Source organism: Erithacus rubecula, assembly GCF_903797595.1.
Source record: "Erithacus rubecula genome assembly, chromosome: 2".
Classification (NCBI taxonomy): domain Eukaryota; kingdom Metazoa; phylum Chordata; class Aves; order Passeriformes; family Muscicapidae; genus Erithacus; species Erithacus rubecula.
Window position 1 is genome coordinate 92,442,894 of NC_136685.1, and position 15,879 is coordinate 92,458,772.

A 15,879-nucleotide genomic window follows, 5' to 3' on the forward strand; every position below is an offset into this window, starting at 1 on the left:
TCTATGGAAGAAATTGGTGCAATTAGAGACGAAGTGACAGAACATGATAAGTGACTAGTGCTGACAGCGAAGTCAGATGGGGGAAAGTGGAATTTTCCCTCTCTCGCTTGCTCATGATGCTTTACAGAAAAGTCTCCTCCCGAATTCATATGCTCCCTGCCTGTCACCACACTCCTTGAGCGCGGCTCTAGTCCCAGACCTGACAATGTTAAAGCCACCAGCGTTTCCCAGCGTTTCCCAGCGTTTCCCAGCGTTTCCCAGCGTTTCCCGGTGCTCTGGCTCTGCCCCACCTGACGAAGGCAAACCCGCGGGCCGATGGAGGAGACACAGCAATGGTGCTCAGGGTCAGATCACAAGGAGCCCCCAGTGAACCCGCTCCGAACGGAGCCCAGAGGGAGCCCTGGGCAGGGAAGGAGGCGATTCCATCTCACTCGGGCTGTCAGCAGCCTGACCAGGGAGTTCCACGAGCTTCAGAAGGGATTTTAGGGAGCCAGTGACCCTCAGGACAGGATGAAAGTGAAGCAGCTCGTCATGTGCAAGGGATCACTGCGGATTATCCCACGTCTTACTATGGTTTAAAAATTACAACTGAGCTCAAAGCTTAGGAAACTCCACGTCCGTGTTTCAGCCCATTCTATGCACTAAATGAGAAAGACGCCTTTTGGGACAGAAAAGTACGCAATCATGTAATTAAAAACTGAGGCTAATTGGAACAATTACGTCTGGAGCAAGCTTTTCCTAGGAATTCAGCACCGGGTTAATCTGTACAGATAATGTTATTCCCTATGTGCAATTTCATAGGCAATACTGACATGTTTGTAGAGAGGAGGCGTGGTCCATCGCACGGGCTCTGATCTGTGTCACTGCCGAGGATGAAACTCTGGGGGCCATTGTGGCCTTCGCGGTGTGATATCTTTAGACTAAAGCGGAATCCTTTCAACCTCAGACACTACTTTCCCGCAGTTCCGATACATTTTTCACAAGTGCGGCTATGCGACTGCGGTTCTTCGGGGAGTTTCGCACACAGAGCCGGGCGGGGCTCAGAGGCGGGGCGGGCCCTCAGGCGAGCCCACGCCACGCTCATGATGGCGGCCGCCGGGAGCCGCGCCGGGCGCCGCGCTCAAGATGGCGGCGCCGGCCGCCCCGCCTTCCCCCGCCCCGCCGGCGGTGACTTCCGGAGGGAGCGGGAGAGGGCGTCCGTCCCATGGTAACTGCGCCACGGCGGGGACGCCGCGGCCGCCTTTCGCTTCCTGCCGCCGCCCGGCCCGCCACGACGGGCAGCCGCCGCCTCCGGGGCCGCGCCGCCGGCAGCCGCCATCTCGCGAGGTGAGAGGAGCCCGGCGGGGTGGGCGGGCCCCGCGGGGCGGTCTCTGCGCGCCGCCGAGGCACCGGCTCGGGCCGGGGCCGCCCCGCGCTCGTGTGGCGGCGGGAGACAGCCCCGGTCCGGGGACAGCGCCCCGGGGAGCCGCGGGACAGCGGCGGCCGCTCCGCGGGCACAGCGCTGCCGGGGGCAGAGGTGCCCTTGTGTCGGCTGAGCCGTATCTTAAAATGTTTGGGGAAAATGAGTTCATTCTTCACCTTCACTTTTGAATCTTTTGTGTTTATTTTACTGGGACCCGTGGCCTTTTTTTTTTTTTTTTTTTTCTTTTCCCTCTTTATTTAAAGGTGTTTAAGCACCTAACTTTTTTCGTTCGTTACGGGTTGAGACGCGATCAGCCTTTCGTGCTCCTGCCCTTTGTTCAGACACACGGTGCTTGTAGTTGCCTATTTTATTTGTTGGGAGCAAATACTCCTGGAGAGCAGGTCTGCGGGCAGTGGTCTGGAAAGGGAGCTCGTGTGGCACCCTTTGTCTTGGGAAATAAGGATACGGTAATTCCCGAGGTGACCCGCACAGCCGATGGTGCGGTGAGGCTGCTCGTCGCTTCCAGCGGCGGTGGGCAATGCTGGAGGATGTTGGAGAGACCATTGGGGCACAGCTCTGTCCAGCGGCGGTGGGCAATGCTGGAGGATGTTGGAGAGACCATTGGGGCACAGCTCTGTCCAGCGGCGGTGGGCAATGCTGGAGGATGTTGGAGAGACCATTGGGGCACAGCTCTGTCCAGCGGCGGTGGGCAATGCTGGAGGATGTTGGAGAGACCATTGGGGCACAGCTCTGTCCAGCGGCGGTGGGCAATGCTGGAGGATGTTGGAGAGACCATTGGGGCACAGCTCTGTCCAGCGGCGGTGGGCAATGCTGGAGGATGTTGGAGAGACCATTGGGGCACAGCTCTGTCCAGCGGCGGTGGGCAATGCTGAGGAGTGTTGGAGAGACCATTGGGGCACAGTTCTGTCCAGAGGGGCCGGGAAGCCTCTGCAGGCTCTGGGCTCAGTGCGAGCAGCCGGTTCCCTGCTGTCTGTGGAGCTGTCGCTGGACCCCGCTTTGGGAATGGCTTAGTTCCTGCAGCAGGGACAGCTCACCTGCTGGCTCTGCACCTCCTCGTCCTAGCACAGGCTGAGAGGGTACTAGAAGTTTAATGAAAAACTTTTCTGTGAGTAAGGCAATAGGACACTCCATCTCTTTCTCCCAGCCTCTGGAGAAGATGGAAAAATGCATTTTAGCAGAAAGGGTGATGGTTCACGTTGTATGGATGTAAATGAGAACCAGTTCTTCAGGAGAGAGATGAAGAGCTGCAGTTACTCAAAGCATGTCTGTAAGCACGTGTGTGATTTAAATGAATGAAAACTCTCTGATCAGAATTGCAAGTAGCTTGTTATAGAATATCTGGCTTGGACAAATCTGTGGAGTAGTAACAAATACTTAGGACAAGGCATCTGGCTTGTCAGTGGGTTTATAAAAGTGCTCAGCTTTAAGGGTGTTGACTGCTGGAAGTACAGGCAAAAATAGGTGCCAGGAAGCAGATGGCTTCCAGTTGAGACTGGAAGGAATAAGGGATTTCTTAACTGGACAAGGAAAAAGAGCCTGAAGCAAGCAGCCTGCAGGGATGGGTGTGGAAGAGATCCAGTGTCAAACTGCCAAGGTGGGGCCAGGGAAAAGTGTATTAGAAAAATATAAATACTTCAAATGTTGGCATGACAATGCTCTCAGGCACACAGTATGATTCTTGGGATTGTCCTGTGCAGGAGCTGGCCTGAATAATTCTTGTGGTTCTGTTCCAACCCAGGAGATTCTGTGATTTGTAGTCTCTCGTGGCAGATATTTAAGCTTGTAATCAAACATTTACACTATATTAGAATGTATATAACATTTACAGATTATATTTATTTTACATATGTTTGTTCTCTGAATGTAAAATAAATGACTTGTCCTTCTTTAGTTTTTTTAGTAGCTTCCAAAAACTCTTAACTAGTACTGGGGGTCTGCTGTGCTGATTGCTGAATGCTTGTGTAAATTGAAATACAAATTAAAGAGGCAAATATCCAGCTGAGGGCTGTTTTGTTTAAGTAATTATCCCTAAATGTTAAAGTGGGAAAACAAAACAGCCTTTGACACTCATGTTCTGTTTCAGAGGAGAGTGTCAGAACTTTACCATTGTTGTAGTGTAGGACATTTTGGTAATCATTAAATAGAAAGAAAAATCAGATTCCACAGGAAGATTTGTTTTCTCCTTTAGAGTGAAGGGAGTGACATCCTGTAGTAATATCATAGCCTAGTTGAAGGAGATAGTTATTTTGAGATTAGAAGCTTGAACATGTATGTTGGTTAAAAGCAGATGGATGCTGAGGTGAGGACTTGACACCAGAGTGGGGCAAAGTGTGGAATGGTGCCTCAGGATTTGAAACTTTGTGCCCTGACTCAGGAGTGGTTTTTCCCCTTTTTCAAGGGACACAGTGTGTCTGTCGGGGATAAAATGCAATGATTGGGTTTTCCATTATTTTAGCCTGCTTTTGAACTCATTGCAGCCCAGTTAAGGTTGTTTGTAGGATATGTGGAGTGATAAATAAGGCCACAGCCATGTCTGTTTGCCTGCAAGGCACCTGGGAGAGGACAGGGTCTGTGGCTGGGCTTTCCTGTCCAGAGAGCCATACTTTGTTTCCATGGATTTGCCTTCTCTTGCTCAGGTAGTGCACGGGAGACACGACTGGAGGATGAAGCTTTCTTAGCATACAGAGTCACAGCATTGCTGAGAATGTGTTTTGGTTTTTTTCTCTTCAGTTTCTTTTTCACTCCTCCTTTCCAAATGCACTACCATCACAGATTCCTGGCTCTGTTGGAGCATGCCATGTGAAGCTATTTTTGACTGCTCAGAGAATTACTGTAGCAGGAACAAAGCACAGTGATGGGGGAGAAGCAGTCCCAGGGGACCTTGAGAAGAAAGAGATGGAATTCAGATTAGTAGCCTCCAAAAAAATCTTGAAGAGGTAGAAGAGGTGAAAAGTAAGACTTTGAAAGAACAAAGGTAAAAACAACATGTGAAAACACTTAGTTCTCATAATGTTACCCTTTCCCATGAGGAGGCTTTTTGAATGGCTTTCATAGTAATGTTTCTCATATGTTCACCATAGATTTATTTGGGCAGTAAGCTTGATTTTTTTCTCTAAGCTTTTAACAGAGATGATTGATTTACTGGCTTTGATAGAGGGATAGAATTACTTTCAAACTTTGAAATACATAATAAGCACCTCAAGTAATTAGCAAGCCTATATCTATCTCTCTTTAAAGTGATCAGTGGCATTAATTTGGTTTGGTAACCATGGCTCTTTTCTCATTCAGCAGCCATATGGTATTTCTGAGTTTAGTGTGATTTCCTGTAGGTGGTTTTTACAAAGTCAGCAGGGCTTTGGTGTGAAGTGCAGCAAAAGTTAAATACTATGGGAAGGTGTGAAAATGTTCTTATATTAAAAGAGGGGAAAAAAAAAAGGCAGGTTGATTTAACTTTGGTGTAAGAGTAGATTGCAGCTTCTAAATCATACATTTACAGGAAGACTGTAATGCAAAAGCAGTAAAGATTTGTAACTGCTGCTTGTTTGACATTGAAGTTTTTAAATGCAAATAATTGATCAACAAATCAATTTTGTTGTAAACAAAATTCATTTTAGCTTTTCTGTAAGAAGGAAAACTCTTTCAGTATCATATGCTTTTAAGGCTTTTTTTTTTCCTTGAGGTGTGATACATTAATGCTGTTGTTAAATGTGTCATGACATTAATAGAACAGCCACAGGAAATTTCTATCTGAATTCTGATTTTTTGAGGCCTGCAGTAATCAAAAAAGTGTGAATTTTATCTGTCACATGAGAAGTGGCTGAGGGAACTGGGGTTGTTTAGTCTGGAGGAAAGGAGGCCCAGGGGAACCTCACTGCTTTTTATGATCACCTGAAAGGGGGCTGTAGACAGGTGAGAGTTGGTCTTTTCTCCCAGGTACCAAGTGACAGGACAAGAAGAAACTGCCTCAAGGTGCTCCAGAGGAGGTCTAGATTGGGAAAAATGTCTTCATCAAAAGGATGGTCAAGCACAGGAACAAGCTGCCCAGGGAAGTGATGGAGTCATCCCTAGAAAAGTTCAAAAAACATGTGTGTGGTGCTTACAGATGGGGTTTGGTGGTGGATTGGCAGTGTTTGGTTAATGGTTGGACTTGGAGGTGTCTTCCAACCTTAGTGATTCTAAGATTTGAAATCAAGAGATTCTGAGAAACATTCTGGGCATCAAGGAACACAGTCCAGCTGAGCTGGTGAAAGCTAGGATAACAGAGAGGAGTCTTTGGTTGGGAAACTCAGAGCTGTTTCTGAAGCAGTTTTATAAAGGTGAAAAAATCCTGTTTTTTTAAGCTGACCGTTACTCTCTGCTTATAAATTGCAGCTTAAATTTCTCTGTGTGAGATTCTCCAGCATGCAGTATTAATAGAAATAAATCTATCTAGGAGAGTTGTTGGAAGGGAACTGGTGTCAGGTGGTGATCTTGGAGGGAGATTTGGAAGTGGAAGCAATCAAGTCAGGGGAGTGGGACAAAGAAAAGCAACAAAAGTGGTGGTGGGAAATGGAATGGGGCAAAGCCAGGGATCACAGAAGACTAAAGATTGCTGGTGGTGTTGTAGAGCAGCATGGACCTTGCAATCATGAAGTCTTCTGGTTGGTAAAGGTGGCATTGAGGAGAGGCAGAGATTACTAGGCAGGAAAGTGCCATTTAAAATTAAGTAGAAATGCACCTGAAAGCCACCAGAAAAAGAATTAGTGACTGTAAGGTGCATGTTCTTGGAGTGTGTGGGAGGAAATGAGAATGGGGCATGTGGAGCCCATTCTTTTGAGGGGGGATAACACGATCAGAGATCTTGTGGTGTGGAGTCAGCTTAAGACTTTCAGCCCCTTGTGAGAGAAGCTGTGTGGTAACCTCAGGAGGGACATGTTTGTGTGCCATGCTGGGTGTCCTCAGTGATGCTGCTCACAGTGTACACAACTTATAGAAGCTGTGAAAGAAACATCCTTTCTGCCCTCCCTGTTCTTATTCCCCTTCCATCTTTATTCTCTATGGGAGACATGAAAAACTTGGTTTCCAGTCAACATATGACTGGAAATAACATCAGTTTTCTGCATTCAAGTCTCTGAAGAAAGGTCTTGCTGTGTGTCTTTATGTATAGCATTGTTGTTTTTGTAGAAACAGACAAACACAGCATGATAAAAACATTCTTGTGCTGTCTATAGTACAACATAACTCTTATGCTATGTAACAGAAATTAATAAAAATGACTGAATTAAGCCATAACTAATAGCAGATGGAAACTGTGGTTTAGTCTTGTGTAGTCTCTCCTTGTTAATGAACTTCACATGTAGATAAAATGGGAGGGAGATAGGCTTTAATAAGGGAAAATGTTTGCCTTGTCATCTGAAAACACTTATGCTCCTGGGTGAAGCCTGCGTGCTCAGCAACCCTCCTTTCTTGTGCAGAGCCAGAATGTTTAGAAATTAAACTATTGTTGTTCCTGGGTTGACAAGAATATCTCCCCCTCCTAGAGCTCTAATTCTTATCTTTCCTCTTTATGTAGGCAGGGTTGGTCAGGGGCTGTAAACAGCCTTGTTTTAAACTTCCTGGTATTTCCCTATGCCATTGCCATCCTTGCATGTGATAAGAGTGCCTGCTGGAACTGAACCAGAGAGTCAGTCTCCAAGCCCTAAGGTTTATTGCCACAGCTAATACTGGGCTTGTGCCTTGCTTTTTAAAAGTATCCTGTCTGCTGTTTGCTGAGTGCTTGGAGAGAGTCTCCAGGAGAATTGTTTCAGGTTTCAAAGTTTAAGTACAGCATCATCTTCCTGTGACTTGTACATGTCTGGTCAGTGAATATAATTGAAGAATATTTTAGACATAAAGTGACTAACTTAAGGAATTGTTTCTTTCAATGCATCTCTATTTAAGGCTTCTTTTCCCATACTATATTTGTGTAACATAATTTTTCTGTTTTAATTTAGAGATGATCATTTGCTAATGAGCTGCCTTTCAAGAAGTGTTTGTGATTAAGTCTTTGTAGACAGGATGGAGCATCGGTGGTGAGATTTGAGAAGACAGGTTTTGTAAACACAAAATCCATTCTACCTGGAATGTGAGTGGAATGGTACAGCTCAGATTACACTTGTGCTTCGGGGTAGTGTTGGAATTAAAGCTGGGGGTTTTGGAGCTTGTTTGTTTGGTTTTGGGGTTTTTTTTTTTTGTTTTTTGCAAAGGCTCATTTGTGGTCTTCCGTGTTTTGCACTTTCCTATTACTTGTGAGACCTAGAAGGTGCTTGATACTTACAGGCTTAGATTGAAAATTCTTTTAGACTGGATATGAACTTAAAAGACTTAGGAATTTTCTCCCTGTTGTATTTACTGAAAGAGGTTGCTGTGCTCAGCAGTACAGCTGATAGGATCCATTTCTAATGGTAGAAGTATTTAATATTGAAACACCCCTGTTGGGCAGCAGTTCTTGAAGTTGCATCAAAAACTGGGTGATGTGGAGATATCTTTGGGTGGGAGGAAGGAAGAGGGGGATTTTTAGAGCTAGGTAATTAATTAAAGATTGCTGTGGTTATGATGTTTTGGGCTTAGAAAATTACAGAGTGTTATGCCACATACTTTGAATATGCAAGTAAGTTAAAATATTTTCTTTACTATGTATGCTGTTCTAAATAATTATATAAAGCTGAAGGGAATTTTTGCCTTTTGGAATAAACTTTACCCTAGTCTTAAACATATGTTCTCACTTATTGTTGATAGCTTCTTTAATACTATAAAAAACTACAGCAGGTATTGCAAGAATTCAGTAACTTAATCTTAACCCTTTGAAGTTAAGTTCTGTGAAATGTATGTCATGCTGATACCTTTATAAAAACATAATGGAATTAAAGCCCAAATCTATTATTAAAACTAACAGTAAGATCATTAATACATTTTTGGAACTCACTGCTGTGACAGTGAAGTCTAAGATCCTGAATGGTCCTAGACAGTTTCTGGGCCTGAATTAGTCATCGGGTATTTTCTGTGACAGCAAAACTTTATGAACTGAAAAAGCAAGATTTGCTTTAATGGTTTTGGAAATGTCATTGTGTAATAATGTTTATACACCAAGACAGCTAGAGAAAGTAGTTGTGGTTGACTGTGAGCTGTAACTGGGTTGGTTTTTTTTTATGTTTGTTTGTTTTTTGGGGGTTTTTTGTTACTGCTTAAATATTGCATCAGTAAATTGCTTTTCTCTGCTTTTCTTTACTGTCAAGTAAACTGCTGCAAACTGAGTACTTTGGCAACTTGTTCTCTGTTAGAAATAGTAGAGATGGCATTAGTGGGAAAACAGTTGCTTGCTTTGTAAGTAGTGCAGTTGAGTTATGACTAAGTATGTTGATTTGCCTGGCCAACACAAACTCCAGACAGATTTCTTTATTTTTTTCCATGGCCTTTCTATAAGTGTGTCACATGGTGGCTTGTTATTGCCCTGTATACGATTGAGTTCTACAAACCAAATTGCTTTCTGGTGAAAATGAAAGGGGTTTTAATTACTTTTTTTAAAACAGATTTCAATCACTGACATGTGATGTTGAATGGATTGGGGAGGACATGTTCCTCTCTTAGCTTCTGTTGCTTTGTTAAAGTTTTTTTTATGGCTTTACTGGTTGTATACACAATAAAGAAGTTACTGACTCCCAAAAAGACAAGATTTTCTAATTTTTTTTTTTTTTTTTTTACTATCTAGGCAGGAGAAAGTGGATCTGTTCGCTTGTGTCAAACAAGATTTTTGTTTTTCCTTAAATTGGCATCTTACCTGCTAACCCCTAAAGGCAATTTGAATATGCTGTTTAGAGTTCCTGATTTTAGAGCTTAGGATGCTAAATCTGTAGAACCTACAAATTGAAGGCTGCTAAATCTGTAAAACCCCCAAACTGGAGCCATAATGATGGGATTATGAGACTGAGATGAATTCTTAGTTTTGAGAGCTCTCTCTTACCTGCTGTGCCTGTCATCACTGCCCTCTGTGGTTCAGGGAAGGCTCTGGTGGTCAGTGCCTTACTGTCAAAGATATTAGGTTAAAATTTAGTCAGCTGATAATAATGGGTCTGAATGATAGCTCAAAACAGTTGTACTACTTTACTCTTTAAGACATAAGCCCTGTTGAGAGGATGTTCTTTGGTATTTAGTTTGTCTTTTCTGGAAATTTGTGTTCGTATTTGTGTTACAGATTTTTCCCTGTTGTATTATAGCTTTGAGCAGACTGGCTGGAGTGGAGTAGAAAAGAGAAGTGCAGCAAATGAAAAGTTTGAGTTTAGTAAATATTTTGGTAGTTCTTAATTGGATGTGGTTATCTCTTCTGTGAGCTGCTTCTGGGTAGCCTTCCATGGTGTGCTGTGTCATGTAATAATCCATGGGCCAAAACAAGCACTTGTGGCTGTTCCATGGAGAAGGGCAGGTAGAAGGGCTTTGTTCCACTGCTTAAGTTCTTCTTTTCTCACAGTTACCTCCTTCCAGTGCATTCAGACATGTACAGACAGCTTCCTGAGAGGCTGTCTGTAATTAACAACATCAGGTAGTTCAGGTGTAGCTGTGTGCACCAGCTGTGCTCCAGTGACTGGTCATCCTTTGTCCTTGGAAGGTCCTGGCTGAGCTCAAGGCATGGTGGGGTGTGCACCAGCATGGCTGGTACAGCTCCCCCAGGACAGGAGGCAGGAGACCTCTTTCAGCACCAAGGAGGTCCTTGGTGGCCAGTGAGATCATTTGCAGATCATTTAGATCTGCAACATAACACTTTTTTTCCCAGTTTACCAAACTGGACTGTTGTTAACATGAATGTGAAATGCTGCTGGGTGTTTATAAATCAGGGTGCAGACAACTAATAAAAGACCTGAGTGGTGAAAATATTCTAAAACATCAGTTTGTTGCAAACCTTTTGGGAAAGGTTTGAGTGAACTTTCTTCCCAGAAAAACATTTTAAAATTCTAGACTGTATATTTAGTACACTTATTTCAGATATATCCTTATTGCAAGATAAGCTGTAGTTATACCTGAAGCCAGAAACAGAAGCACAGGAATTTTCTTGTATAAGGAAGATGATGAAGAACACTTACAAAAGGGCTAATTAGGTGAAACTTAAAGGATCATTTGGTTTACCTGCTTCCTGTTCACAGAACTGTTTCCAGTTTCCATGTAGACAGATAAAGCTCTCTAAGTAGGGAGAGAAGCCAGGCCTAGCACCTGTATCTAAGTGGGTCAAGTGGAAAAGAAGCACAAGTGTTCTGGAGCCCACTTGCAAAAACACTGCAACAAATGTGAATTATTGGATAAGTTTTTCGAGTAATAAGTACAAAAAGTGTTAAAAACAATAAGTGTGGATTTTCTCAAACCAAAATTCCAATCTCCTTTTATGGCATGGTATCCAGTCTTTTTTGGGAGGAACAAATGTGTTCTTAGTTTAGTTAGTTATTCTAATGGCTTTTTCTGTATTATAAGCAAGGATGTTTCTCTAAATACTATAAAGTTGGTGAAAAGCCTTAAATAGTTTCATGGATCACTGTCAGACCAGAGGATGTGGAGACTGAATGCTCTCTGCAGGGTTCTGTCACTAATTTTGACTTAAGTGAAACGTTAAGGCTGTGCAGTATTAGCAGCAGATGGTATCAAGCTTGGTGAGCATGCTGGAAAATGTGGACAGGGCTCAGGGAGACTTGAGGCCTGAGAAGCAGCAGTCTGGGAAGGAGGAAACTAACTATGCCTTTTGGATGAGGACAAGATGCATGATGCTCCATTTATCATCTTTGTACAAGAAGACTGTGGAGGAGTAGAATCAGTTTTGTGCAAAGTTCTGGGAATGTTGCAGTTGAGAAGCCAGATATGATTCTGTTAACACAGCTGCAGCAAACAGCTTGGATGTACTGTAATATATAAGCAGGATGAGTTTCTGCATATCACATGCTAGGCTTAAGCACTTCACCCCAGGAAAAGCTCGATTACAAGACAGTATAGAGGAAAGTAAAGAATGAAATCTTGAAAATGTAATTATTTCAGTCACAGAAAGACTGAGACGTGTTTTCCTTACAGAATGGAAGAAAGGAAGAGTTTTCTTCAGGTTGGGTATAAATAGGGAGAGCATTTTTCAGTCCAGTCTCTCTGACAACAGAACCACTGGTAACATGCTTAAACTTCAACAGATAGAGTGGAAATGGACACTTAAAAAAGAGCTGTGACCCACTGAAACAGATTGCTTGGGAAGATTGTGGTATTGCCATTTTTAGAGTGCCTCATAAGGCACAGATTAACTATGTCTAGACCATGTTTTTCTCCCTCAGTCCTGAGAGGCAGGATTAGCTGATTTATTGAGCTGCTTTCTAACCATTAGAGCATTAGAAAAATCCTAGAAGGATTTCTAGAAAGTGGGGACATTCGAATTAAAAAGGTATCACAGTGGTTAATGGCACTGGGCCCATGTTAATCACCTTCTCATTTTGTGATAATGGGTCTTGCTGTCAAAATTGCACATCTGTACTCCCTCATTTCCACTTCCTGCTCTTCAAAGAAAGTAATATTGCATTGGGGGAGAGGGGGAAATACTTTTATAAATCTTCTGGCTCACTTCCATTTCATGTCTGTAAATATCTTCCAGTTGATATACTAAGTGTATACTGATGGCTGCAAACTTCCAGAATCGTCTTTCTTCCCTAGCTATATGTAAAATTGCTTTGGGGATGAGAGAGAAATTAGACTCTTCAAACCCCATGATAAGTTTGATACCAGATTCTAAGATTTCAGACTGCTTAGCTCATTCCTCCAAATCAGAATTAAGATATAAAATAAACCATTCCCTCATTAGCAGATAGCAGCCTTTATCTTACAGGTCTTTTTTTACAAAACCTGGCAATTAAAATGCATAAATGAGAGGCAGTGTACTCTGGTAACAGTAACTTGGGCCTGGGAGACAGAACTGTCAGCATCTTAATCTTAGATATGTTGTTGAATTATGATTTGCTGAAGGGCATGTTTAATTCCTGGCCCTGTTTTCCACACACAGAATGTAATGCTGTAAGGATTAATTTTCATCTGTAGCTATGTAGAATTAAAACTCTCAGACTTGTCTTTCCTCATTGAAAGTTAGTATGTAAGTCCAAGGTTTTCATTCATGAATTCCTAAGTTGTATTTGAATTCTTCTGCTACAGTATTCTCAGGTTAAAGAACAATAATTTAAAATTCTGATACATTAAAAATATTTAACCCTGTGGTATTTTCTTTAGTTTCTATATGTAGAAAATGAAAATTCTTTTTTTCTTCCTTTGCTTTTTTCATTCCCTGCTGTTGTTGAAGACTGCTCCTTTCTCAAAGACTTCAGATGTTTTTTTGGTTTTTTTTACTTTAATTCATGATTCATAAGGATACAGAAGGATTGCAGAATTTAAGTTTTACTGCAATCCCAGTCCTGTTACTTTCTAAGTAAGGAGGGTGCATTGTATAAGCTGGTTTGTCTTGGAGCATTGATATACCAATACAGCTGAAGGATTTATTTTTTAATTTAAGTTTCTTTAGAGGTTGAGGGCCATGCTGCATGATGTCATTCTGGTTCAACAGACCAGCAGTGTTGAAGAGTGAGAAGGTGTGTGGGATCTTTAGGGCAGTTAAATACCTTTGCCAAGGCTGGTAGCATCAGGCTGAAATCCCTGCAGGCTTCTTCTTGCAGGTGCTTGTTTAAAGTTAGGTCTGCACAGATATTTAAATTTATTATTGTGGTGTCACCCTACAGGGTTTATAATTCTTTCAATGAATTCTTTGTAGAAGAACTGGCATAACTTTTTAAGAGGTTATGTTGAATTCTTGTTTCCACAGCACAAGTTGCCATGGATATGTCAGGTTCTTAATGTTTGTTTACAGAGAAATGAGGTAGAAAAGGTTTATGGTAGCTCTTTTCAAATGTGTTTTTTGCTTTCAAGTGATGCTGTTCTCAATGGAGTTAACTAGTCAGATGTCAATTGTCCAGTCTGCTTTGAGAATTAAGTTCACTTTGAAAAGAGCTAATGCAGAGATGTTCATGTGTGTATCCTTATTTTGCATTAGCTTGTCAGTTGTTCAGGTTGCTTTATTCCCTCTGCAGTAAAATGACCCTGCTGATTTTGTGTTCCCTGTGTTGTGTGTTAGAGTCCTGTCAGTCAGCACTGAAATAGAGAGGGAATGCACACACATGGAACTAAGGAACTGCTGCTGCCAAACGTGCTGCATGTCATGCACCTGCACGAAGCAAAGAGGTCCTAGACCTGCTGTAGTTGGGAAAAGGGAGTGGTGAATTTTTTCTGGCTCAGAACTGGCATAACAAGGAAATCAGGCCATAAAACTCCTGCATGCTTAGATGAAATGCCCATGAGAGAGCATTTGTATGTTGTATTACATAATACAGTACTTGAAATATGTTTCTGATCTGTTCTCTGCCTTCCAAGTCATCTGCTTTTCTCCTTTCTAGCTGCACACTTTTCTCCCCTTCCAAAGTAAAGACCACAAAGATAAATGTGTTTATGTAACCTCTCAAATCTTGATTCAGGAATACAAACTGCTGACTTTGGAACCCATGCAAATGACCTGCATAGCACCAGACTCTGCTGTCAAGTAACCACTCGAAAAAGTATGTGATTAAACCAGAAGTCAAACATTAACTTGTTCCTTTCCCAGGTCACACTGGAAGAGGTGTGGGCAGGCATGTGTGAAAGCTGAGGAAAACAAACCCTGTGTTTGTCACAATGAAGGTGTCACTAAGTGCTGCTCATGTCTCACTGCAAACTGTGCAGTCCTTAAGGATAAGACAAACAACTGCTGCAGGACACTTGGTTCAGTTTTGGGTCAAATAGCCAAAAGAGTAGCAAAAAGTCAAGAGGCAACATAGTGGAAAAGAATGAAAAGGTGAATGTCCTGTTGTGGAAAGTGAAAGGTAAGGGAAACACCTGTTGAAGAAGCAGCTGCTAAAAATGGAGTGGAGTAAAAGAATTAGCAGCAGCTTTCTTGGTAAAATTGATCCTTGTGTACATTCTGTGAGATTTTAATTGTGAAACTCCAGAGCCACAATGACTCTGTTCCCTTCCTCTTCATAATCAAAGGGGGTTTCTTGAGTTGGGAGAAGCCTGGGCATGGTCAGTCTGTGTCAGTTGATTCCTATATGAGCTCTGCTGTCAACCTTTTAAAGTTACTTCCCATGTAAAGTTTATTAAAAGTATTTTGAAAAAAGTGTGGTAGCCTTATACCTTGTGTATTCCAAAACTTTGAAATGTCTCTACAAAAAGTGTCTTGTGTGTTTTAAAAAGTGTAAATGAAATACCCTCAGTGTGCTAATTTTAGTGCAGTATGTCTGAGTTTCCAGGTGAAGGTGACAGGATGTTTTCTGGGTTTAGTATCCTCACCAATAGCCAGAGGTGCCTTTGTGGAGTGACAGATACAGAGATAGGTGTGTTTGAAACTATTTGTGTTTCACAGAAGAGCTCTTCCATTGCTTTTATAGATGTAGAGCAAAGTATCTTGAGTGGTTCATGCAAGCTAAATACACCCCCATTAAACATCTGAATTTTCATTCACAATGAGCCATGTGGAGTCTGTACTTTCTGCACCTGTGTAGAAATACAGTTTCATTGGGTCCTTCCTTGTAGCCAAACATCCAGTCAAGGGTGTGTGCCTGGGAGGGAGCCCTTGCAGAGCAGTGAGACAAGCTGTAGTCTAATTTACTTGGACCCAAGTTCAGCTTCTTTGGGAGGAAACTGGGTGTGGATCAAGACATGTCCAGGACTAAATGAAGTTGTGAGACTCCTACTGGAATTGCAGAGAAGTGAATTTTGAGCTTCAGGTTGTGAGGCCTGATGTGATATTGGCTCCAAATGCTGTTCTAATATAGCCCATATCCCACAAATGTGCAAACTCAGCAGGGTGTTATAACATGACAGTGCTTGGGGGTGAATGCCTTCTGTACTCCATGCTTATTTCATTTTATTAGATGTTGTCTTAACAATACCAATCTGTTTCTTCTCCTGATAATCACCAGTGACCAAATGCTCTTGGGTTAGAACACTTTTATGGCAATTCAATCCTAATTTCCAAGTAGATTTTTAGGTAAAAACCCACCATATTTTTGTTTAGTGTGTTGGGTTTTTGGTTTTTTTTCCCAGTCATCCCATAAATTGATTTCCCATACCTGGAGATTGTGCTGTACACAGAAAAGCCACTTGGTCCTAGTGACAGGGAAGAAAACCCAAAGTGCTGTGTACACCTGTTTAATTGCCTCATTTCCCATCAATCCTCCTGGCCTGATCCAACAGCCAGCTTCCAAAGCTGACACTACCAACCATCAAGATCCTAAGTATGCACAGAGTAATCTCTATTAAATGCATTCAGGTTAACCCTTAATACACAGTGAGAAAATGCCCCATATGCAGAATGCTGAGATTAAAAAAACCCCATAAACCTCAGAATTTTG

The 15,879-nt window shown here is 42.4% G+C and overlaps 1 protein-coding gene across 1 annotated transcript in view; it reads left to right on the forward strand.

Annotated features, from left to right (window-relative positions):
* The first annotated feature begins 480 nt into the window (after positions 1-480).
* DISP1 (dispatched RND transporter family member 1) overlaps positions 481-15,879 on the forward strand; it is an 83,525-nt gene continuing 68,126 nt past the window's right edge. Inside the window, exon 1 of the mRNA XM_079297531.1 lies at positions 481-1,326. Within this exon, the coding sequence (XP_079153657.1) occupies positions 1,205-1,326 (122 nt within the window). The 5' untranslated portion in view covers positions 481-1,204. The remainder of the gene's footprint in view (positions 1,327-15,879) is intronic.